Source organism: Barbatula barbatula (assembly GCF_947034865.1).
Source record: "Barbatula barbatula genome assembly, chromosome: 24".
Lineage (NCBI taxonomy): Eukaryota > Metazoa > Chordata > Actinopteri > Cypriniformes > Nemacheilidae > Barbatula > Barbatula barbatula.
Window position 1 is genome coordinate 11,257,433 of NC_136787.1, and position 23,815 is coordinate 11,281,247.

The following is a 23,815-nucleotide window of genomic DNA, read 5'->3' on the forward strand; positions in this document are numbered from 1 at the left end:
GACTTATGAAACAGAACGGGGAGATGTAGAAAATGTAAAAGTACTGACTACAGGAAATTATGTAAATTGTTGTCATACTTTTTATTATTTATTTATCATAATGGACATTTTGCTACTTGATGTGCATGTGAGTCTTCCATTCTTAATGTGAAACCTAGGATAGTTCTCATGTTAGTGTAGATACTCGGACTCGTGGGAATGATAGCTTCCACCTCTAAATGTTTAAGAAAATTATTTAACTAATTGAGTACCTCAGAGATGACGTATTTTTCTATGCAAACCCCAGAGGCGAGTTAGCATTTTAGCACTTCCTGTTCCATCCCCCTAAAGTCAATGTTTTTTTTTTGTATGCGTTTTTAGTAAATTGCAGATCTGTGGTTAACATTTTCACGTTTAATCTATGACATAAAACACACCAGTTGCCTGATTTTTATCAAGCGTAGCGTCAGTTTGGGTAGGTCACGTGAGTGAAGCTTGCATCAGCCAATCACATCAGGTGCAGCTAATCAACGTTAACCAATAGTCATACAACAAATACTAGACTGCGTCCTATGTAAGTTGCCTTTCTTAGCTCCTTATCAGCTGCTTAATCGCGCCCCACTCAACACCCACCTCCATCCCCATCCCCTCTATGTCTGCCTGTATCTGTCGGATCAAACGGTGTCTTTAAAATGCGGTTGCTAACAAATTTCTAAAAGCAACTACTTCCTTTGGTGGGGATGTTAGGTGTAATTGAGCATACACATTAAGTCTCACAAATAATGCAACATGGGCACAAATCAACAACAAAATGAATGGGGATTCATTCACAGAATAGTTACTTAACAGGAGCACGTTTTGTCAGGAGCACAAAAGTTGTCGGAGGCTTGGTGGTGATGACGTTGATATCGAGCGACCTTAGTGTAGTCTGTTTATAGCCTCACATTAGCTTTTTACTTTTGCCAGTTGTATTTTGGCTTAAAAAGTAACAAATTTTGTTTTAATTTGTAAAGATTTTCTTTATAGAATAGTTTTGTACTTCATCTCTAAGGTACTCCATAGACAAGATTCTACTAATAACACCTCAAGTTATACCTGTAAGAGATCCTCCCAGGGGTGAAATGGTTTTACGGAATGTGAAATATAACAGTTAGTATCCTTGGAGTAATTTAAGCTATCTTTATAGTAATGCTGGTAAACCCTTGTATTACCTCTATAGAGTGTAGCATAACCTAGAGAAAGTTTTCTGTATTTGGATTAACTAGAAAGGAATGTAACCGTCTCTTTAAATGATGTGCGATAAAGTTCAGGGAAATTGTTTAACGCTGTCTCGAAGGCAGTTTTCATTTTCTAAATACTTAAATATTTGAAATAGCATAAAGACATTCCTATTGCAAAGTGGGTTTTGATATTTCAAAGCAAAGCTGTCTTTTGTTTAATTTTTGGAAAATTGGATTTTGTGTTTGTTTTTACAATTGATACATCTTTCAATGCTCAACCTTCTAATCTTTTGATACAAATATCTTAAAGGAGAAATTTTGTAAACTCTTTACTGATAATGTTTTTTCTATAGTATTATCAGTTGGTGCTTGTACAGGGTATCGTACACAGATGTACAATAATCTGCTATATAAGACCAGCTATCAACAAAAAAAGTGCTGTCTGCAGTCCACATGCCGAGTTTATTTATTTTAAGTTGCTAGTTTTCTTAATTTGCTACAGAACTGAAAAGTTGTTGTATTAATATTATTACTGTGATTTAAGTTTGTAGTTCTAAGGCATAATACAATTATGTAGCTTTACAATTAACATTTCGCATTTAGTTTGCTCGGTCACTGTGATACAAATGGCTCATCTGTGTTATCAGCGTTCCCTTTTTGCTACTCTTGCACACAAACTAAAGAGTTTTCTGGATGTTTCAAGCACAAAAACATTAGAATATTCCAGTTCCTCATATTTTTTAATCTTTTGAAGCTTTTTTTAAACTTTAGGAAGAGTTTCTAGTTTATACCTGAAAGTTTTAACAATAAAAAAAACATTTGCTAGTCTGAAATTGAACAATGTTTTAAAACTACTGACTTACCATATGGAAATGATTTAGGGATGTGCCTTCATTTATAGTGCAAAGTGGCAAAAATGGTTCACATCACTGCGTTCTTACAAACAGTGAATATGCTTCTAATATAACAGATAATACAAACAATTGTGTAAACAAAAAATGTAAATGTTTCTTAGAATAACTTAAACACAAATATTTTTTAAAAACGAAAAATTTTGATTATTTTTTTTATTTTTTAAACATAAATCCAGCATTCTGCAGTCCCTTGTATTCTTTTTATGTTTATGTCTTAACCAAAACCTCAGCAAGTTCAATTTATTGCTCAGATTTCAATACTGCACCTGCTATGACACACTGTCAATGTTAACAAATCTACAGTTACAACACTAAATAGTTAGTGTTTATTTCACTTGTAAAAAAGTCCTGAGAGCTTATTGGTTTCCAGTTCTTTTTATGGCCCTCAAGACCAGTATATCACTATAGGATTAGATCACAGATGTTATTAACATGTTAATGAATCAGGTGGCGAGACTGCACTGACCTTTTTGTCCTGTGGACATTTAACTATTAAACTACTGAATGTCAACCTATCCCTGAATACTGACACAGTCAATGTAAACAGATAGGAGTGGTTGGAGTTACTTGTCGTACTGAATGAAATTTGTCCGTTCATCTATTTACTAAAAGTTGACTTTATTATGTCTTTTGACTGGATTTACAGTCGCTTGTAAGCTAGTGTTTATTGTGTTGTAGTGCACAGTAATCGATGCATGTTTGTCTTGGCAGATCATCTCTTCCCTGCTTTGTATGTTTTCAACCTTGTGATGCTGTAACTGTAGCATAGAGAATATAATACTAAGGAATGGAAAGAATTTATATATATATAGCACATTTGTATTCACTTTGGGGAGTGGGAATGGATATTAAAAACCTTTCAAGAGAAAAGAAATTCCTTCGTGTATTCATTCATTAATGTGGGTGTTTGTGATCATTTTTGATCTGTGAAATGGGGTTTTGGTTCCTGTGTACCTTCTTTTTCATATTCGTGACACAAATTTATGGTGAGCAAAACAGGACAAGCCCTTGGGGACAGCATAAAATAAATTGGTAAAAGCCCTATTTTATTTTTAAAATTGTAAAATACGAAAGTTTTTGAAGTGAGTGTTTGATGTTTGTTTGTAGGGATACCTATTCAACTCCCTTTGGCTCCACCTCTCACTCTCTCTCTTTCTCTCTTTGCCACACAAACACACACGTATGCAATATGTTCCACCTGAGGGTGTGTTCCTTGGAAGATTTGCAGTCTTGACAAACAGAGTATATAGTCTGATTAAGAATGTAAGATGTGGAAGACGTCATTTCACAGGAAATAAATGCTCAAATAGATTCTCACATCCTGGAACTTAAAGCTGTCAGTGTCCTACGAGTGGTACATCTCAACCTTTCGTTCCCTTTAAATGCTAATTTTCTATGCCAGAAACCTGACAATCTATATATCCTTGGAAAGCTAAGTCTCTAGTTTTCCAATCCTTTGTTGGTTTTATGATAGTATAAACGTAGTAAAAGTGTTAATTGAAATGTCACCTGTATGACAAGTTGGCAAAAAGTGTTACAAAGAAAAATGATAATATTCCCCTATAAAACTAAATAAATATTGACAAACTACATATCACTGGAAAGCTCTCGGACTGTAGATTTCAGATCAATTGTTGTGAATCTGAACGTTATATTCATAACTTCAAAATTCTATTATAAAACTTTACAAGAAATCTCAGCAACCTATACTGGAAAGCTCTAAGAGTGTCCTTTTATATATCATTTTTTTTTAACAAAAACTTGTGTAGGGGCAGTAATTTAATAATTTGTAAAAGAGTATGCAGCAAACCAATGGAGCATTCAATGCACCTATTGACCATTTGTGGTAAAGCGGTAATTCTTTTTATGGTTTATTATATCAGCTTGAAATTTGAAACACAACTTTGTTAGAAGTCTGGCATTTATTTTCTGGCTGTTATAAATGAAAGGAATGGTGTTTTAGTAAAAAAGAATTATTTTTTATTAATTTAATAATCTAAACTTCCAACACCTCTAAAATAAACTACAGAATGTCTTCTTTAAAACAAACAAAAGCGTTCCAGTTAAACCATTAAGCTCCACCCTCAAAGGGGACCAACAGCTAAGGGGTTTAAGAAGCATTGGTTTGGTCTGCATCCTTTTTGAGTGGATTTTAACAGGACAAGAATTCACACCTTAAATGTGGAAAGACAAATTGCACCATAATCTTCAGGTAAGAATCCATAAAGCTCCTCGACATATGCAACTAATGATTATTATTACAATGGATAACATTAATGTTGTTGGTTTTGGGGTTGTAAATGATCCTATGCTGGCTATGATGTTATAATTTCGTTGCACATTAACTGCTTTACTCTGGGTCAAAATGATGATACAGTATATTAAACTGAGCCATGTCTTTGATGAGCAGTATATGAAAATAGCTCTACAGTCTAGCCGGTTTACATTATGTCTGTCAAATGGGAACCTCAAAAATTTTACGTTGGATTGGCATCTTGCAAAGGCATTTAACTAATCTATAACTTCTTGTATTATATATAGAGAGAGAGAGATATCATATTATTAACTGTATTCCTATGTCAAACTTAGTCCATCAACATTCATTCTCATTTCCCTCCTCCAGTTTCTTTCTCCCGGTCCAGAACAAGCAGTGGGATGGGTCGTGTGTTTCTGATAGAGCCTGTAATTGGCCTTTATGCATTTGCCATGTTTATGACTTACCCGCTGCTACAACAGTATGTGTACCGGAGACTGTGGTTTCAGCTGAGCGGCACACCCTACCCCGCTGAGAGCCTGTCCCATTGCTCTAACAACCACAGCAATGTGTCCATACACCAGGTGAGATGTCCCACCATCATATCAGTCATATACATAGTCAAATAAAACAAATCAGAAACAGAGTGTTTAAAACGTTGAATTGAAGTCATGCGCACTTACTCAGGTTTTGTGTTAAGGGCAAACTTGATAATTTTGTAATGTGTTCATGTCGTGCTGCCTGATATAGAGGCTAGTTTGGCACCCTGGAAGTCACTATTTACTTTGTACAGTCACTTTATAGTTTACATTGATGATATTTACAGTATAGTTGCGGAGAACCAAATATTTGTTACTTTGTGTGTGTATGAAAATTCCAAGCAGTTCTTAAGAGCTCACTTTGAAACTGCTTTAGGTTACATGTTCCATAGAATTAACATTGTCCTGTTTCGCTCCCCAAGTATCTCCAGATCACTCAAAATCAACAAAGCTTTATATGCATGACTAGAACTACAACAAACACAAACGATTTTAATGTTTAACCTGTTAGTGCTGGTGATCACTCACACAAAAAACAAGAATCCTTAATGCTCATTTTATTAAATATACGTAGGAGAAGTTCAATTCTATGTAGCAAGTTAACATCAGTGTATTACTTGAAAGTGCAATATTTCAATATTACATAAATATAAATCCGTAAAAATATAGCAATATACTGTTTTAATATAAAGGAATAATCAGTATTCACTTAACTGTTATTTTACCAGTGTTTTACATTTTACACTGCATTAAATTACATTTTAGCATTAATGGAATTGTGCGTAAAATAAAGGAAAATGAAGTGGCAATTTGTTATCCGTTTTTTACAGGATTTATTTTACAGTGTATTTAGGATTAAATTTGCCATTTAGCTTTTAAATGTAACAGTTATATACTTACAATGAGTTTACAACTAAGTTTTTGCAACTACAACAAGTGAACTTATACAGTAGCTCACTAGTTTACTTGTTCTATTTTATTTTATGAAATAATACTTAAGTGTAATTTTCAAGTATGAATTATTTAGTTATTATTAGTTCAAGTTGAATTATATTAAATTATTCTATTGTAGTATGGTTATGTTTTTAAGAAGTACATAAAATGTATACTTTTTATTAAACACCAAAATTAATTTGCACCCATCTAAAATTCTGTTGTCCTCTCCTCCCATACAGGCAGTACAGAGGGAGACATCTATTTTCCTCCTCCAGAGTGAACTTTTCTTAATCATCCCCAGTCTCATATCCGCTCTGCTCCTGGTCTCATACAGTGATCACTGCGGGCGTAAAGTGGCCATCGTTCCCCCTCTGGTGGGTGAAACTCTATTCACCCTCTGCTATGTTGTTGTCACTAGATTCTCCCTCAGCCTCAAATACCTGCTAGCGGCCTCCTTCCTAGCCGGCCTGATGGGAGGACCCACCTCTCTGATCGGAGGATGTTTCGCTTACGTGGCCGACCTCTGCGGAGAAGATCCAAAAGGACAGAAGACTGTCCGAATGGCCCGCCTGGACATGATTCTTGGGGTGCTGTCTGGTTTAGCTTCTCTTTGTACTGGATTCTACATTAAAGTGGCAGGCTTCACCTGGCCCTTCCTTACAGCGATGCTTCTGCATCTCCTGAACCTTTTCTATGTAATGGGGATTTTAAAGGAGTCCCTGGTTCTTCCAAGTTCTCCCCTGTCTACATCCAGCACTTCTGCAGTTCCTCGGCTGCGTTGGTCTGAAGCGCTGACTGCCCGTCTGCAGGGGGTTTACCTGCTGTTTGCAGCTTCCACGCGGCAGAGGAACATAATGCTACTGCTCTTGCTCGCTGCTTTTGCCTCATATAAGGTGATCATGGAAGCTTTCAACACTGAAAATCACATTAGAGATGTTCTGATATATCGACTAATAATCTGTATTTCACACTATCGGTAATCTGCTTATATATTCATATATATATTAATAAATATGAATTGAATCTTCATAATCTGCACAGGTATGGGCAGATATCACTAGGAATAATTGGCTATCGGTATCGATGGAGACATTTTGTATCGCTGCATCTCTAAATCACATTCACCTTTAAAGAGACTGTTTACTTGAAAATGAAGATTTTGCTGTCATCATAAATGTCATCATTTATTTACGGCCATAGTATTGTGAAAAGTAAAACTTTAAACCAATGGTTTAACTTTAAACACTGTCGTTGGGACAATTACGGTACACAGCGACATCTTAGCTTGGCCCTGTCCGCTCCGGAGGGCTTCCCTGCTTATGCTTTGCCCCAAAAACTTGTTCCGGGGTGGTCTTGAGTTATCGTTCCTCTTATAGCATGGCGGGATTGTATTTGGTTCCCCATAGTGTCCTGCAATGCAGTACGAGTGAAATATCGATAAAGAATGTGCTTTGAACTTTGAAATTTGAACTACTGTATGTGTAGCTCAGAGACTAGGGATTACTATTTAGATATATTTTAGGCACAGAGATGATGAAATTTAAATTTTCCACAGTTCTCCTTACAAGGTGGTGCGTTTATCTCTATCTTGTATGAATTAAACACGCCTCTGTGCTGGAGTGAGCTGCTGGTGGGCTATGGCTCGGCTCTTTCCACTGCCATCTTCCTGGTCAGTTTTGCTGGTGTGGCACTGCTGTCACGCTGGCTGCGTGATGCCTACATCATTCTGCTGGGCCTGATGTCTGTGGCAGCCGGTCTTATCATGGCAGCGTTTGCTAAATCTACCCTGCTCATGTTCTTAGGTAAGACTGAGTTTAAGCATAATCAGTAAATAAGGACGGATAAAAAAATGCATGGTTGGAACATTTTATGTTTAATTTATGTAGTGCGACTGCCGTTGCTACTGTCCATCATGCCGACTCCTGTCCTACGATCCATGATGTCCAAAACAGTGGCTGGATCTGAACAAGGTAAACATTTAAATAGCTTTAATAGAGATCTTTTGATTTCATCACAGGAGTCATCCGTTGTCATGAATTAGGACAGGAGAGAACCCAAGTGCAGGCAGACACGGGGATGAAGGGGTTAACACAAGAATTTTAATAATAAATAACAAAACAAACACCCACAATGGGGACAAACACTAAATAAACTAGAATACAAAACTGAAAACAATCACTTCCCACATGGGGGGCAAAAATAACCAAACACTAGGTAATATAACATTACGCAGACCAGAACATGCCAAGACCAAAGAACTTTACATACGGTGCAGGAAACATGAACAGCATACAAGTATAACGAACGAGCACAAGATAATAGACAAGAGGGCATTTTATAGGGAGACTAACAAAGGAGATAACAATGGGCAGGTGTGGGTACTGAAACACTCAGGGAAAGTTAACGAGACAGAAGGGCGGGAAACACTGACGAGACACGAGAAAGCACATGGCAAGTCAGAATCAAAACAAAGCCATGTCTTTCTCACACAAAACCTAGGGCTATGCCATGACTCCGCTGCAAGACCAAGAATAAACATGACATGATGGCGGAATCATGACATCCGTCAATAAATAAATCTGGACATTGTAAAATGTATTTCCTTAGGTACCATAGGTACTCTGTATTATTGATGGATTTGTATGGTTTAGGTTCATTTCGAGGTATTTTTGTGCACAGGTGCCATGTTTGCATGTGTTTCCTTTGTGGAGATTCTGAGCGTTGGCGTTTCATTCGCAATGTTCAGCAGCATCTACGCAGCAACACTGTCCTGGTTCTCTGGGTTTACCTTCCTGCTGGCCGCAGGTCTCACTATCATACCAGCTGCCCTGATGTGGTGAGTACACAATCTATTTATATAATAGGTTACCCAGAAAAAAATATTGTGTCATTATTAACAGTGAATAAACAATGACAAATGAATAGTAAATAAGTAAATATTTAAAGACATTTCTATTTATGTGAATTGTTTATAAGAAAACATCCAATAATAGTCATTAATGTATATTTGCTGTAAAATGACACGTGATAGTTACTGTTGGACTTTTCATTCAGTCCTGCATGTTCAAAACTTAATAAAATTATTGTGACGATATTACACAAAATATTTTTAAGTGCTATTTTTTAAGTAAAATTACCTAAACTATTTAAGCACGTCACATGCTAAACTTCAAATCAAGAAATACTAATTTGAGCATTAGACTCATTTATTTTTACTTCTATAACATTTATTATAGTTAACATATGATGTACAAGCAAGCTGAGAGTTGCCTCAGTATTTGCATTACCAATATTACTGTTTACTGAGTGAAATGTAACACACATCATGAGATCTCCCATAGCCTAAACCCAAGCACCACTCCTCTGAAAAATTGTAACTAGAAAACTCAAAAAAAAAAACTTTTTCTAAAGCACATAAAATAGCACTCTCCTAATGCTGTCGCATACAGACACGTGCAAAGATAGGGCTCAACCTTTGCACAGCACATTCCCTCAATGTTGACCTCTACAGGCCTGGAACGAACAGAGTCCATATGTGGGTGCGATCCACTATTCTGTAGGTGCCTGGCAAGAGGTTCAGGGAGGGCAACCCCTTCAGGCAAGGGTGAACAAATAGTCCTCAAAGAACATACACGTTATAATTTCACCATGTGATGGCTTTCCCAGATAACGCATAGGCCTAAATATGTTCTGTCATCCTTTGTCTAGCGTTACATTATACAATCATGCTCTTATTCATGTAAAAGCATTTAAATCATTTAGACGCGATTTTAAATGATTGGTTTGATACGTACAGTATCGAGACAGCTTCTAGCTGTGTGACGTGGCAAAACGTTTGGTGTATACACGGGTTGCTTCACTGAATCTCTGTCAGAATGTGTCCGACAGCGACCCGTATTACGTTCTCTTTCGTGCTTGAATGAACAAAAACACACAAGATTACTTGCGCACATTTTGTTAAGTATTTTTTTAAGTACAAAGCACAATGGGGAACTTGTCAATTCTACGCAGACCGTCAGCTCATACACTGTGTTCACACCAAACGCGAATAATCGCGCTCCCGCTCCTTATTACTCGCAGGAAAAGTCTTTTATTTTCGCGTGAGTGATGCTAGAAACATCGTGTGACAGGTGGTGTCTTCATGCGTCCAGACTCATCATCCAGTAGCCTATGTGTCAATGAGCACTTCGCGTGAATTTCTCGTTCGAGTTGAAAATGTTCGACTTGCAAAGACAATTTTCTATCACGCAGCCCGATTCTCGTCATTTGCATCGCTGACCGCGAATTCGCGTCTATTCACGACTTTGTATTTTACTCGCGCAAATCGCTTAATTCGCATTTGGTGTGAATAGCATTAAAGAGGCCGCATTCTTAAACCTGCTGATGCGACTCCTTTGACTAATATTAATCTAAGAACATATTTTGTAGCTTAATGACAATTCTTCTGTATTTAATTTGGAATTTAGCATTGAAGACTGTAAAGTATCTGAGAACCTCATTTAATTTCTGCCTGTTAGACTACATGGTATTAATGGTTGATAAATCTAAAGTTTTTGTGACTACTATTTTGTTTGATTTCATTTGTCATTAAGATGTGACCAATAAAAAGGGGGGGGGTGCCCTTTTTAGTTTCAGCACATGCCCCTCAAAAGTTCTGTGCACGGCGCTGGTCACCATAGAATAATTAATGCATTTAGAATGACAAAATTCTTTCCATGATTTTAACTCAAATTTTGATTTAGAAACAAGAACATAATTTTATTCAATTCAAGAAATCCAATGCGACAGAATCATTTTTTATAGTGTATTATTTTGTTATTTTTGCTTTGTCTGTGTCCAATGTCCATATATTTTAACATAAAATACCGTAACATTCCCCACAGTGTGATTCTGTGTCTGCGTCTGGATGCATATGAAGAATCCAAGATACTTATAGAAGAAAGTGCAGATAATCACACTCAAATCTTTGAGCTTCCACCGTGAGATGGAAACTGGAAATATCCTGTTTGGCACTTTTCACCTATGAAATCAGCTCTTTAAATAGAGACGTTAGAACTCCAATGGACTTTAATTTTATGGACGTAAAGTTTGTCTTTTCAGTACCTCATTGAATGATGATCATGTAGACCATCAACAGGGAACAATTCAACAGCAACTTATCTAATAGTAATTCTCATTCACACAGGTGACTGGGACATTTAAAAACTGACTTGTTTGGACATTTCAAAATGTAAATTAAAAAGTAAATGATTTTATTTTGTACACAAGCTTTTAACAAGAATGTAACATTAACATTTGAATGTTGTATTCTGGAATATTATGTTAAGAAATCTATTATATTTATGCATGTTTGATTTTAGATGTTCAAGTTTCCTTAAGCCTTTTGAACACACTTACAAAACTGAAATATATATACACTCGCCTAAAGGATTATTAGGTACACCTGTTCAATTTCCCATTAATGCAATTATCTAATCAACCAATCACATGGCAGTTGCTTCAATGCATTTAGGGCTGTGGTCCTGGTCAAGACAATCTCCTGAACTCCAAACTGGAATATTTCCCTGGAAGTCACAGTCACTTTATAGTTTACATTGATGATATTTACAGTATAGTTGCGGAGAACCAAATATTTGTTACTTTGTGTGTGTGTATAAAAATTTCAAGCAGTTCTTAAGAGCTCACTTTGAAACTGCTTTAGGTTACATGTTCCATAGAATTAACATTGTCCTGTTTCGCTCCCCAAGTATCTCCAGATCACTCAAAATCAACAAAGCTTTATATGCATGACTAAGAACTACAACAAACACAAATGATTTTAATGTTTAACCTGTTAGTGCTGGTGATCACTCACACAAAAAACAAGAATCGTTAATGCTCATTTTATTAAATATACTTAGGTGAATGTCAATTCTATGTAGCAAGTTAACATCAGTGTATTACTTGAAAGTGCAATATTTCAATATTACACTAAAATAATTATAATAGGGCATAATATGAAAGAATAATCAGTATTCACTTTTACTGTTATTTTACCTGTGTTTTACATTTTGCACTGCATCAAATTACATTTTAGCATTAATGGAAAATGTAGTGGCAATTTTTTATCCATTTTGACAGTGTACTTGAAATTCAATTTGCCATTTAGTTTTTAAACAGTTATATACTTACAATGAGTTTACAACTAAGTTTTTGCAACTACAACAAGTGAACTTATACAGTAGCTCACTAGTTCAATTGTACATTTTATGAAAATAACTCAGAAGTATTGAACTACAAGCAAGGTGTAATGCATATTAAATGCTTAGTGACAGTTCACCCAAAAATGGAAATTCTGCCATCATTTACTCACCCTGTTGTCATTTCAAACCTTTATGACTTTCAAAATTTCTATTGTGTTCTTCAGAAGGAAGAAATTAAATACAGATTTGAAATGACAAGAGGGTGAGTAAATGATGGCAGAATTTCCATTTTTGGGTGAACTCATATCCAGTTCCCAAACGGTAGCCCGTAGCCCCCTGGTGGGCTGTATTCGCGTTGCAGTGATACCATGGTAGGCTAAATCCAAAAGTTTAAATTATAATTATATAATATACTATTATATATTTGGCTGAAAAACGATATTGGAACTGACAGATTGATGTCATTTGAAGAACTACTGTGCATCATGGATTACAAATACAATACATTTATTATCATATTACCTTATGGAAAACTTATTTCGTGGTAGCCCACATAAAAATATACTTATATTCTGTCAGTACAAATTGAGTATACTTATGTGTCATTTTCAACTATATTTCCATGAGTGAAGTATATTAAAAGGATTATATTGCATGGTTATGTTTTTAAGTAATTTTTATTTTAGTTTAAAAATCAAAACAAACCCTTGGGGACAGCATTTCTTCTGTAGCTCAGTGGTAAGAGCTTTGCTTTAACAACGCAAGGTTGTGGGTTCGATCCCATGTAGATATCTATGTAGATACCTATGTATAAATGTATAGGATAATGCAATGTAAGTCCCTTTTAAGCGTCTGCCAAATGCCTAAATGTAAGTGTGGGATTTATTTTTTGTTTGTATTGGGATACCAACTCCCTTTGGCTCCACCTCTCACTCTCTCTCTTTCTCTCTTTGCCACACAAACACACACGTATGCAATATGTTCCACCTGAGGGTGTGTTCCTTAGAAGATTTGCAGTCTTGACAAACAGAGTATATAGTCTGATTAAGAATGTAAGATGTGGAAGACGTCATTTCACAGGAAATAAATCCTTGAATAGATTCTCACATCCTGAGGCAAGTGTTGTGAAACTTAAGATGCAATGGCTTAGCATCCTGTTTGAGTGGATTTTAACAGGGCAAGAATTCACACCTTAAATATGGAAAGACATATCGCACCATAATCTTCAGGTAAGAATCCATAAAGCTCCTCGACATATGCAACTAATGATTATTATTATAAGGAAAAACATCAATGTTGTTGCTGTTGGGGTTGTAAATGATCCTATGCTGGCTATGATGTTATAATTTCGTTGCACATTAACTGCTTTACTCTGGGTCAAAATGATGATACTGTATATTAAACCGAGCCATGTCTTTGATGAGCAGTGTATGAAAATAGCTCTACGGTCTAGCCGGTTTACATTATGTCTGTCAAATGGGAACCTCAAAAATGTGTCGTCGTATTGGCATCTTGCAAACTAAGGGCAAAGGAATTTAACTAATCTATAACTTCTCGTATTATATATATACTGTATATCATAGTATTAACTGTATTCCTATGTCAAACCTCCAGTTTCTTTCTCCCGGTCCAGAACAAGCAGTGGGATGGGTCGTGTGTTTCTGATAGAGCCTGTAATTGGCCTTTATGCATTTGCCATGTTTATGACTTACCCGCTGCTACAACAGTATGTGTACCGGAGACTGTGGTTTCAGCTGAGCGGCACACCCTACCCCGCTGAGAGCCTGTCCCATTGCTCTAACAACCACAGCAATGTGTCCATACACCAGGTGAGATGTCCCACCATCATATCAGTCATATACATAGTCAAATAAAACAAATCAGAAACAGAGTGTTTAAAACGTTGAATTGAAATCATGCGCACTTACTCAGGTTTTGTGTTAAGGGCAAACTTGATAATTTTGTAATGTGTTCATGTCGTGCTGCCTGATATAGAGGCTAGTTTGGCACCCTGGAAGTCACTATTTACTTTGTACAGTCACTTTATAGTTTACATTGATGATATTTATAGTTGTGGAGAACCGGTAATATTTGTTTACCATTGAGTATAATGAGCAATTATTTCATGACTCTTCTGTTGATGTTCTTGTGTGTGTATGAAAATTTCAAGCAGTTCTTAAGAGCTCACTGTGAAACTGCTTTAGGTTACATGTTCCATAGAATTAACATTGTCCTGTTTCGCTCCCCAAGTATCTCCAGATCACTCAAAATCAACAAAGCTTTATATGCATGACTAAGAACTACAACAAACACAAATGATTTTAATGTTTAACCTGTTAGTGCTGGTGATCACTCACTCAAAAAACAAGAATCCTAAATGCTCATTTTATTAAATATACGTAGGAGAAGTTCAATTCTATGTAGTAAGTTAACATCTGTGTATTTATATATTCTTTTTTGCAACTACAATGAATTAACTTATACAGTTGCTTACAAGTTCACTTGTTCTATACATTTTATTTTATGAACATACTCTGAAGTATTGAGTATACAAGCAAGGTGTAATGCATGCTTGGTGACAGTTCACCCCAAATTGAAATTCTGTCATCATTTACTCACCCTCTTGACATTTCAAACCTGTATGACTTACAAAATATCTGTGTTCTGCAGAAAAAAAGTGAATACGGGTTTGAAATGACAAGAGGGTGAGTAAATGATGATTTTCTTTTTTAGGTGAACTGTCACTTTAATCCAGTGCCCAAATGGTAGCCCGTAGCCCCCCGGTGGGCTGTATTTGCGATGCAGTGAGACCATCGAAGGCTGAATAATTTTTCTATAATTAAGAATGTAAGATAAGTCAAAAATATTGCATTAAAACTATTATATATTTGACTGAAAAACGATATTGGAACGGACAGATTGATGTCATTTGAAAAACTACTATGCATCATGGAATACAAATACAATACTTTTTTTTATCATATTACCTTCACCAGAATATGGAACGCTCATTTTGTGGTATCCCACATAAAAAAATACTTATATTCTGTCAGTTGAGTATACTTAATTGTAATTTTCAAGAATATTTCCATAAGGAAAGTATATTAAAAGGATTATACTGTAGTATATATGGTCATGTTTTTAAGAAGTACATAAAATGTATACTTTTTTAGTTTTAGTTTAAAGCTAAAAACACCACAATTAATTTGCACCCATCTAAAATTCTGTTGTCCTCTCCTTCCATACAGGCAGTACAGAGGGAGACATCTATTTTCCTCCTCCAGAGTGAACTTTTCTTAATCATCCCCAGTCTCATATCCGCTCTGCTCCTGGTCTCATACAGTGATCACTGCGGGCGTAAAGTGGCCATCGTCCCCCCTCTGGTGGGTGAAACTCTATTCACCCTCTGCTATGTTGTTGTCACTAGATTCTCCCTCAGCCTCAAATACCTGCTAGCGGCCTCCTTCCTAGCCGGCCTGATGGGAGGACCCACCTCTCTGATCGGAGGATGTTTCGCTTACGTGGCCGACCTCTGCGGAGAAGATCCAAAAGGACAGAAGACTGTCCGAATGGCCCGCCTGGACATGATTCTCGGGGTGCTGTCTGGTTTAGCTTCTCTTTGTACTGGATTCTACATTAAAGTGGCAGGCTTCACCTGGCCCTTCCTTACAGCGATGCTTCTGCATCTCCTGAACCTTTTCTATGTAATGGGGATTTTAAAGGAGTCCCTGGTTCTTCCAAGTTCTCCCCTGTCTACATCCAGCACTTCTGCAGTTCCTCGGCTGCGTTGGTCTGAAGCGCTGACTGCCCGTCTGCAGGGGGTTTACCTGCTGTTTGCAGCTTCCACGCGGCAGAGGAACATAATGCTACTGCTCTTGCTCGCTGCTTTTGCCTCATATAAGGTGATCATGGAAGCTTTTAACACTGAAAATCACATTAGAGATGTTCTGATATATCGACTAATAATCTGTATTTCACACTATCGGTAATCTGCTTATATATTCATATATATATTAATAAATATGAATTGAATCTTCAGAATCTGCACAGGTATGGGCAGATATCACTAGGAATAATTGGCTATCGGTATCGATGGAGACATTTTGTATCGCTGCATCTCTAAATCACATTCACCTTTAAAGAGACTGTTTACTTGAAAATGAAGATTTTGCTGTCATCATAAATGTCATCATTTATTTACTTTCAAAATTCAACACCTAACACAAAAGAAAATATTTTGAGAACATTTCTGGTTTTGTGTCCATACAATGGAAGTCAATGGGGGTTTAAATTCTGTAAATCTTTGCTAAATTTGAACTATGTGTAGCTCAGAGATTAGGATTTAGATATATTTTAGGCACAGAAATGACGAAATATTTTTTTCCACAGTTCTCCTTACAAGGTGGCATGTTTATCTTTATTTTGTATGAATTAAACACTCCTCTGTGCTGGAGTGAGCTGCTGGTGGGCTATGGCTCGGCTCTTTCCACTGCCATCTTCCTGGTCAGTTTTGCTGGTGTGGCACTGCTGTCACGCTGGCTGCATGATGCCTACATCATTCTGCTGGGCCTGATGTCTGTGGCAGCCGGTCTTATCATGGCAGCGTTTGCTAAATCTACCCTGCTCATGTTCTTAGGTAAGACTGAGTTTAAGCATAATCAGTAAATAAGGACGGATAAAAAAATGCATGGTTGGAACATTTTATGTTTTATTTATGTAGTGCGACTGCCGTTGCTACTGTCCATCATGCCGACTCCTGTCCTACGATCCATGATGTCCAAAATTGTGGCTGGATCTGAACAAGGTAAACATTTAAATTGCTTTAATAGAGATCTTTTGATTTCATCACAGGAGTCATCAGTCAATAAATAAATCGATTGATGGATTTGAAAGGTTAAGGTTCATTTCAAGGTATTTTTGTGCACAGGTGCCATGTTTGCGTGTGTATGCTTTGTGGAGATTCTGAGCATTGGCGTTTCATTCACAATGTTCAGCAGCATCTACGCAGCAACACTGTCCTGGTTCTCTGGGTTTACCTTCCTGCTGGCCGCAGGTCTCACTATCTTACCAGCTGCCCTGATGTGGTGAGTACACAATCTCTGCATCCTACCTCAACCAGATCTGATTCTGTTTTCATGTAAACTGTCATATTTAGATTATATTTTTTATGTAATAGTTTACCCAGAAAATAATATTCTGTCATAATTTACAGCGAATAAACAATGACAAATGAATAGTAAATAAGTAAATATTTACAGACATTTTACATTTTGGGGAATAGTTTTTTTGAGGACATCAGCAAATAATATTTATTATTGTATATTACACTATAAAAATGACACATGATATTTACGTAATAAAATTATTGTGACGATATTACACAAAATATGTTTAAGTACTTTCAAAGCTTATTTTAATGCAATATTCCATGAAAACATTAAGTAAAATTATCTAAATTATTTAAGTACGTCACATGCTAATCTTAAATAATTCAAGAAATACTCATTTGAGGATTGGATTATTTTGTGTTTACTACATTTACTAAGTTAACATATATAATGTACAAGCAATCTGAGAGGTGCCTCAGTATTGACAGTACCGCCTTTACTGTTCACTGAGTGAAGCAAGACACACATCATGAGATCTCCCATGGCCTAAGCCCAAGCACCACTCCTCTGAAGAATGTCAACTACAAAATTTGAATATACAAACGGAAACTTTCAATTTATTGTAAAGCACATCCTAATGCTGTCGCATGCAAAGCGTCCTGGGAACTCTAAATCCACTACTCAGACAAGTGACATTACAATTCATGTAGTCCCACCGTAGAATAATGAATTAAATTAAAGTTTAAGTGGGTTTAAAACGATAAAATTAAGTTGATTTCACTCGATAATTTGTGCATTTAGAATGACAAGATTCTTTCCATTATTTTAACTCAAATTATGATTTAAAAAGAAGAGAATTTTATTAAGTAAAGTTCACTTAATTCAATTCATACAGTGTATTATTATGTTATTTTTGCTTTGTCTGTATAATTCTATTTAAATATCCAACCCTGTAATATATTTTAACACAAGATATCATTCCCCACAGTGTGATTCTGTGTCTGCGTCTGGATGCATATGAAGAATCCAGCATACTGATAGAAGAAAGTCCAGATAATCACACTGAGCTTACACCGTGAGATGGAAACTGGAAATATCCTGTTTGGGACTTTTCACCTATGAAATCAGCTCTTTAAATAGAGACGTTAGAACTCCAATGGACTTTAATTTTATGGACGTAAAGTTTGTCTTGTCAGTACCTCATTGAATGATGATCATGTAGACCATCAACAGGGAACAATTCAACAGCAACTTATCTAATAGTAATTCTCATTCACACAGGTGACTGGGACATTTAAAAACTGACTTGTTTGGACATTTCAAAATGTAAATTAATAAGTAAATGATTTAGACTTTATTTTGCACACAAGCTTTTAACAAGAATGTATGTTGTATTTGGCATATTATGTTCAGAAATCGATTATATTTATATGCATGTTGGTTTTTATATGGTCAAGCCATAAGCCTGTTGAACATGCGTTAAACACTTACAAAACTGAAATATATATATACTGTATAAAACATGGTACATTATACAAATTCTTAAAGGTTGCAAATACATTATCTTAAACTGCAAATTTTGGATTGTGAGCGGTTATAATCCATAAAACGTTCCCGCAATCACTTCTTATGCATAAAGTGGCTTATGATGTCCATAGGCAGAGGGAAAATAATGGTGGAGTTCTTCTCGGCTGCGATGGTGCTCAGAGTTTGAAGGTATCTCAACTGAAGGCCTGATGGAGATTCTGAGATCACCAGAGACGCCTCCTTCAGAGCCCTGGATGCATTCATCTCTCCCTCTGCTGCAATCACCTGCATTATCATCCATCAAATAAATTATTACTTAATAAATAAATAAATAAATGATTACACTGTAGGTAATACTAATGCAGAGCTCTTTATGCATGTGGAAGTCAGATATTCTGTGTGTATATTATTGTCTGATGCTCACCTTTGCTCTGGCTTCACGGGTTGCTTCTGCCTCTGCGGCCATGGCTCTCTGCAGCTGGTGTGGCAGTTTGACATCTTTAATCTCCACTCGCTCCACCTTAATACCCCACGAGTCTGTGGCCTCATCTAGAGTCGCCTGCAGCAGGAAGAAACAAGTGATGTTATGAGAAAAGCTGCATCCATGCACTTTATACATAACAGCAGCTCTTTGTACTCACCTGCATGCTTTGGGAGATGCTTTCTCGGTCAGACAGCACCTCGGCTAGGTTCTTGGTGCCCAGGACGTTCCTCAACGTGGTCTGGGCCAGAAGACGCGTGGAGTAATCAGCATTGCTAATGTTTGCCACAGACGCAATCGGGTCGCTTATACGGAAATACACAACACCATCCACAGAGACTGTCACTGAGTCTTTGGTCAAGATCTGCAAAGATATAAAATGTATATACTTAGATAAGGATGAAAGACTGCATGGACATTTTTAGAGATGCTGAAGTATGCTGGATGAGTGAGGTTTCTTTACCTCTTGGGGAGGAATGTCAAATGAAATGGTTCTCAGATCAACCTTTATGAAGGAGTCCGTGCAGGGAATGACGAAGAAGATTCCTAGATGAAGACACCGTTTAGGACTTATTATACAAGATCTGTTTATCCTGCTGGATTTAGTATTTTTCACAAACAGAAAAGGAGCTGAGGGGTATTAACTTGTTATCTACAGTCCTAGTGCTTAAGGAACAAGTCCCAAGTCAAAACATTTTTTCATTTTGTCTTACACAACCATACGCAGTCTGACACTTTATAATTTTACTGCATACTGTGGGAAAACAAAGACAATTATAAATGTTTTGAGGGAAAACTTTTATGTGAACATTATGCCTTTAAATTAAGAGAATTAAGAGAATAAAAAATGGGATAATATGCAGCAATAAGCATTAAAAATGTATATGATTACAGGCTGATGTTTTTATGCTGATACATCTTTGAATTGAGAAGCCAGATGCGTACCAAATGTTCCTGCTTACCTGGTCCTTTTGCTTTTCTGGCTGTTATCCGTCCCAGTCTAAATATGACAGCACGTTCATATTCCTTTACAATCTATACCACAATAACAGAGAACATGTAGTCAGTTTAAACAAATGTCTTGACCTTCATTTGTAAAACATCCAGATTAGAGGTACCAACATTAAAGGTAAGGTTCACCACCTTAAAAAAAACATTTGTCATCATTTATTCAGCTTCATCTAATTCAAACCTGTATATGACTCTTTAAGCTGTGGAACACAAAAGAAGATATTTTGAGAAATATATTTTGTCTACAGTTTACAATGAAAGTTAATGGGGTTTTGTTCAGTTATCATTGAAATAACTTTTGTGTTCTGCAGAAAAAAGAAAGACGGGTTTGGTGTGGCATGCGTGTGTAAATGATGAAAAAAATCCCTTTAAGGTACTAGACTTATCTATATTTATTCCGTTTATGTTATTAAAATGATCCAATTATTCAATAGAATATCAAATAAAATATTTTTATAAAATTATTAAATATGCCCAGACTACTTTCTTTTTTTAAAGCTTGTTTCTCACAGTCATTTTTTTATACATTATCTCCTGCACTATTGTACAAGGTCCTATTCGGCTTCATACCTTGATGCTTATGAAAATGCTGACTGGAAATACCAAGATGCAGAATATTGCAGAGATGATCACAAGGAACCACCCGCAACAGCCTAGACCCCTTTTATTTTCATCTGAAAACACACAAAACAGTTCCGCTTTCACAACACCACAAATCTCAGTTGAGTAATTTAAATGGGAACTTAAACAGGAAGTTCAAGTTGAATTATAGTACTTAATAAACTAAAGCACTACAATTCTCCAAACTATTTCTTAAGCGACAGCCTAAACTCACCTTGACTCTACTGACTTATCTTGACTGTAAAACACATCTTATCTTTTACCCTCACTCTTATTTGTTAATTTGGTGTCATAATAAAGTACTTTTTTGTCATAATGTTAACCGTGAGGGTGTTTATTAAAACACTATTGTGCAATAAAAACACTATTGGGTGCAGTAACTCAGATCAACACGAGGGGGTGGTTTCCCAGACAGGGATTTTCTTAAACCAGGATGAGGCCTTAATTTAATCAGGAAATTTGAGATGTTTTAGCAAACATGCCTTACTAAAAAGATCACTTGTTTGCAATTTGTGACAACACAAAAGCAATGATGTATTTTAAGATATGGCAGTGCAAATTATTTTTGGCTATAGCATTTATTTTAGTCTAGGATTAGTTTAATCCCTGTCAGTGAAAGATGTCACCCTTTGGTCCAGCAAAAACAGATCTGGTGTTGAGCCTGAGGTCAAGGGAGGTGGGGCTTAACTGTGTATACATGTGAAATGGTTTCACATTGTCACAAATGTTTACTTTAAGCATATCAGTATCACGTATGTTTCATGGGTAAGGCTGTGATCGCACGCACACATTGTCTGTTTATGATAAAACATTTTTCGTGTTTATTAACATTCAGAGATTGGCACATAAAAATGGTACATTTTCTATATTTCATTTATCAGGTGCATGTGTTATGCAAATTGGATTTTGTGTTAGTTGAAGCCAATGCATTTGTTCATATTAACTCACTGTGCAATAGTGTTAACATTTGATTTTATAATGTTTTAGTAAATGCTGAAATTAACGTAAACTAAGATTAATAAAGGTTGTAGAAATATTACTTGTAAGTCGCTTTGGATAAAAGCGTCTGCCAAATGAATAAATGTAAATGTAAATGTTATTAGCCAATGCATTAACTCACTTTAGCAAATTCAACTTTATTCGCTCAAAAAAAGTATTATTAAAGATTGTTTGTTTTACTTAATCAATATAGTTTGATATAACACATTTATAACAGCATATTGGCTTCTTGTTCAAGCACAAACTCAATGTGTAATAGTGACATCAAATAGGCAACTCTTCGACATAACTTTGTCCAAATGTTAAAATACAACAGCAGTGCACTAAGTAATAAGTTACTGTAATTACTTTTCAATTAAATGAGCCGTTTCATTTCTATACTTGAATCACTTAACTAATCAAGGTTGATATAGTAATTAATTACTTTTTCAGTAACTTGCCCTACATTGACAACAGGGCTAAAGGCACGTGTATACATATAATGTATATATGATTGCAGCAAAGATATGTATGTTTGTATTAAACATTTATGGAGCATCAGATTTTGTGTTTTAAAAATCTTATAAAAAATAATGGTTTCAATAAAGTTTAAGTTCAAAACCATCTCTTTAGCAAAGTTTGTACTTTTCTTTGTTTATGTAGATAGATAACAGAACTACTTTTTGTTCAATAAATATACTGTCATCAAAATATGTTAATATCACAATGAATACATATAAAATAAAATAAATTAATTTTAAAAAGTAAAGATTTTTCGAAAGCATTGGAGATCTCATAATAATAGATTTTTTTATATTATATGATTCATATAATATTGTAAATGGTTTCATTAAAAATATGGGCTGGGTTTTCCGAAACCTTCTTAACACCGCCTCATTCTTAAGGTTTACCTTAACAGTGGTAGCGATATATTCTTTAGAGCAACGTAGTGATACGAAGGTTTCGGGAAACCCAGCCATGGTGATTATCTCTAAGGTGGACTCCCAACATTAAGTTGCTATGATATTTACCGTCTAAATCTGTCATGTCAACATGGAATGGAAATGTGAGCCAGCTGTTTATTATCATGTCCGTTTAGTGTGCTTTTTGCCCCAGCAGCAGGGGCGCTTTTTACCCCAAATATCGTACTTTTACATATTTTTCAGTTATTGAAAATGCATTACTTCAATTAACTCGAACAAAACAAAAAATAATAAAAAGACATTATCTTGAAACATATCAAGTAAGCGATATTTTGCGATTTACATTTACTGCTTGAATCTACAACGTTTTGAAAAACATCAAATATTAGATCAAATCAAATTTGCCTTTTACCCCATGTAGCCTTTAGCCCTGTTGCACCTTATAATAGTTAGTGGCAAATAACGTTAACTTTTTATTTTAAATTTTTTTCATCTTTGAAGGCCCTCAACCAATTTAATAATAACAATTGGATGCATACAATCACACAATAAGTATGCCTTACTGTTTTCAATCTCTTAGATAGTTTCGTTTTACTGTAAAATACTATTAGAAACCATTAAAGGCCTAAAGTGGATTTTCCCAGGAGGTCCATTTACTTTTCCATTCTGCTGTGTTGACATTATCTGACTATCATACTGTTCAAACAAGTTCTGCCATCACTATGGACAACTTCAACAGCCATTAACGGAAACTTGATATTATTTGTATGCATATCTTTCTCCTCTCACAGGTCCGGCGAATAACAGGCGCCGACAATTGACTACAATAAAAATATTGCACAACAGATCATTTCAGACAGTCTCGTGATCTCAGTTCAGTAATGAAATGAAATATCAGTAGTCAGAAAGTGTGTAATAAATAGCCAATAGAGATCTTACTTATTAGATCCTGCTTGCTTTGAGCACCTCTTTCCATCTCAGACTCCATTTCTATGCGATGTGGTGCTACACAGGACGTGTGGAAGTGGATTGTGTGAGAGAGAAAGGGAGATGTATTTGTACTTGTAAATCACTTCCTGTCAGGGGTGGGGCCTAATCTAAAGTACCATTAGAAGATCATTTACTGACACTCATGGTCTTGT

At 35.9% G+C, this 23,815-nt stretch overlaps 3 protein-coding genes across 4 annotated transcripts; 2 read left to right on the top strand and 1 right to left on the bottom strand.

Moving 5' to 3' along the window:
• The first annotated feature begins 4,203 nt into the window (after window positions 1-4,203).
• On the top strand, window positions 4,204-11,281 carry LOC306889320 (lysosomal proton-coupled steroid conjugate and bile acid symporter SLC46A3-like). Its single transcript, XM_079448126.1, has 7 exons — window positions 4,204-4,325; window positions 4,737-4,951; window positions 6,082-6,735; window positions 7,398-7,644; window positions 7,729-7,812; window positions 8,522-8,678; window positions 10,726-11,281. Exons 2-7 carry the CDS (start codon window positions 4,769-4,771, stop codon window positions 10,823-10,825), a joined length of 1,425 nt encoding a protein of 474 aa, XP_079304252.1. The 5' UTR covers window positions 4,204-4,325; window positions 4,737-4,768; the 3' UTR covers window positions 10,826-11,281.
• Window positions 11,282-12,991: 1,710 nt separating this feature from the next.
• LOC306889635 (lysosomal proton-coupled steroid conjugate and bile acid symporter SLC46A3-like) lies at window positions 12,992-18,706 on the top strand. 2 transcript variants are annotated; one of them, XM_079448794.1, is made up of 7 exons: window positions 12,992-13,253; window positions 13,658-13,853; window positions 15,273-15,926; window positions 16,414-16,660; window positions 16,745-16,828; window positions 16,952-17,108; window positions 18,121-18,706. In XM_079448794.1, exons 2-7 carry the CDS (start codon window positions 13,671-13,673, stop codon window positions 18,209-18,211), a joined length of 1,416 nt encoding a protein of 471 aa, XP_079304920.1. In that variant the 5' UTR covers window positions 12,992-13,253; window positions 13,658-13,670; the 3' UTR covers window positions 18,212-18,706. The 2 variants fall into 2 exon arrangements, with proteins under 2 accessions (XP_079304920.1, XP_079304919.1); XM_079448793.1 differs by having other exon boundaries at window positions 13,038-13,253; window positions 13,639-13,853.
• Window positions 17,968-23,760, bottom strand: stoml3b (stomatin (EPB72)-like 3b). The gene is made up of 7 exons (XM_079448795.1): window positions 23,613-23,760; window positions 20,722-20,825; window positions 20,103-20,175; window positions 19,604-19,686; window positions 19,301-19,504; window positions 19,084-19,218; window positions 17,968-18,944 (listed from the first exon to the last, which is right to left on the bottom strand). Exons 1-7 carry the CDS (start codon window positions 23,659-23,661, stop codon window positions 18,753-18,755), a joined length of 840 nt encoding a protein of 279 aa, XP_079304921.1. The 5' UTR covers window positions 23,662-23,760; the 3' UTR covers window positions 17,968-18,752.
• Between the last annotated feature and the right edge of the window lie 55 nt (window positions 23,761-23,815).

Coding starts and splice junctions, on each gene's coding strand:
- LOC306889635 (XM_079448794.1), top strand. CDS start 13,671: ATGGGTCGTGTGTTTCTGATAGAGCCTGTAATTGGCCTTTATGCATTT. Junction 13,854..15,272: donor GCAATGTGTCCATACACCAG/GTGAGATGTCCC, acceptor CCTTCCATACAG/GCAGTACAGAGGGAGACATC. Junction 16,661..16,744: donor TACCCTGCTCATGTTCTTAG/GTAAGACTGAGT, acceptor TTATTTATGTAG/TGCGACTGCCGTTGCTACTG.
- LOC306889320 (XM_079448126.1), top strand. CDS start 4,769: ATGGGTCGTGTGTTTCTGATAGAGCCTGTAATTGGCCTTTATGCATTT. Junction 4,952..6,081: donor GCAATGTGTCCATACACCAG/GTGAGATGTCCC, acceptor CCTCCCATACAG/GCAGTACAGAGGGAGACATC. Junction 7,645..7,728: donor TACCCTGCTCATGTTCTTAG/GTAAGACTGAGT, acceptor TAATTTATGTAG/TGCGACTGCCGTTGCTACTG.
- stoml3b (XM_079448795.1), bottom strand. CDS start 23,661: ATGGAGTCTGAGATGGAAAGAGGTGCTCAAAGCAAGCAGGATCTAATA. Junction 20,176..20,721: donor GCATTTTCATAAGCATCAAG/GTATGAAGCCGA, acceptor ATTGTGGTATAG/ATTGTAAAGGAATATGAACG. Junction 19,505..19,603: donor TTGACATTCCTCCCCAAGAG/GTAAAGAAACCT, acceptor ATATCTTTGCAG/ATCTTGACCAAAGACTCAGT.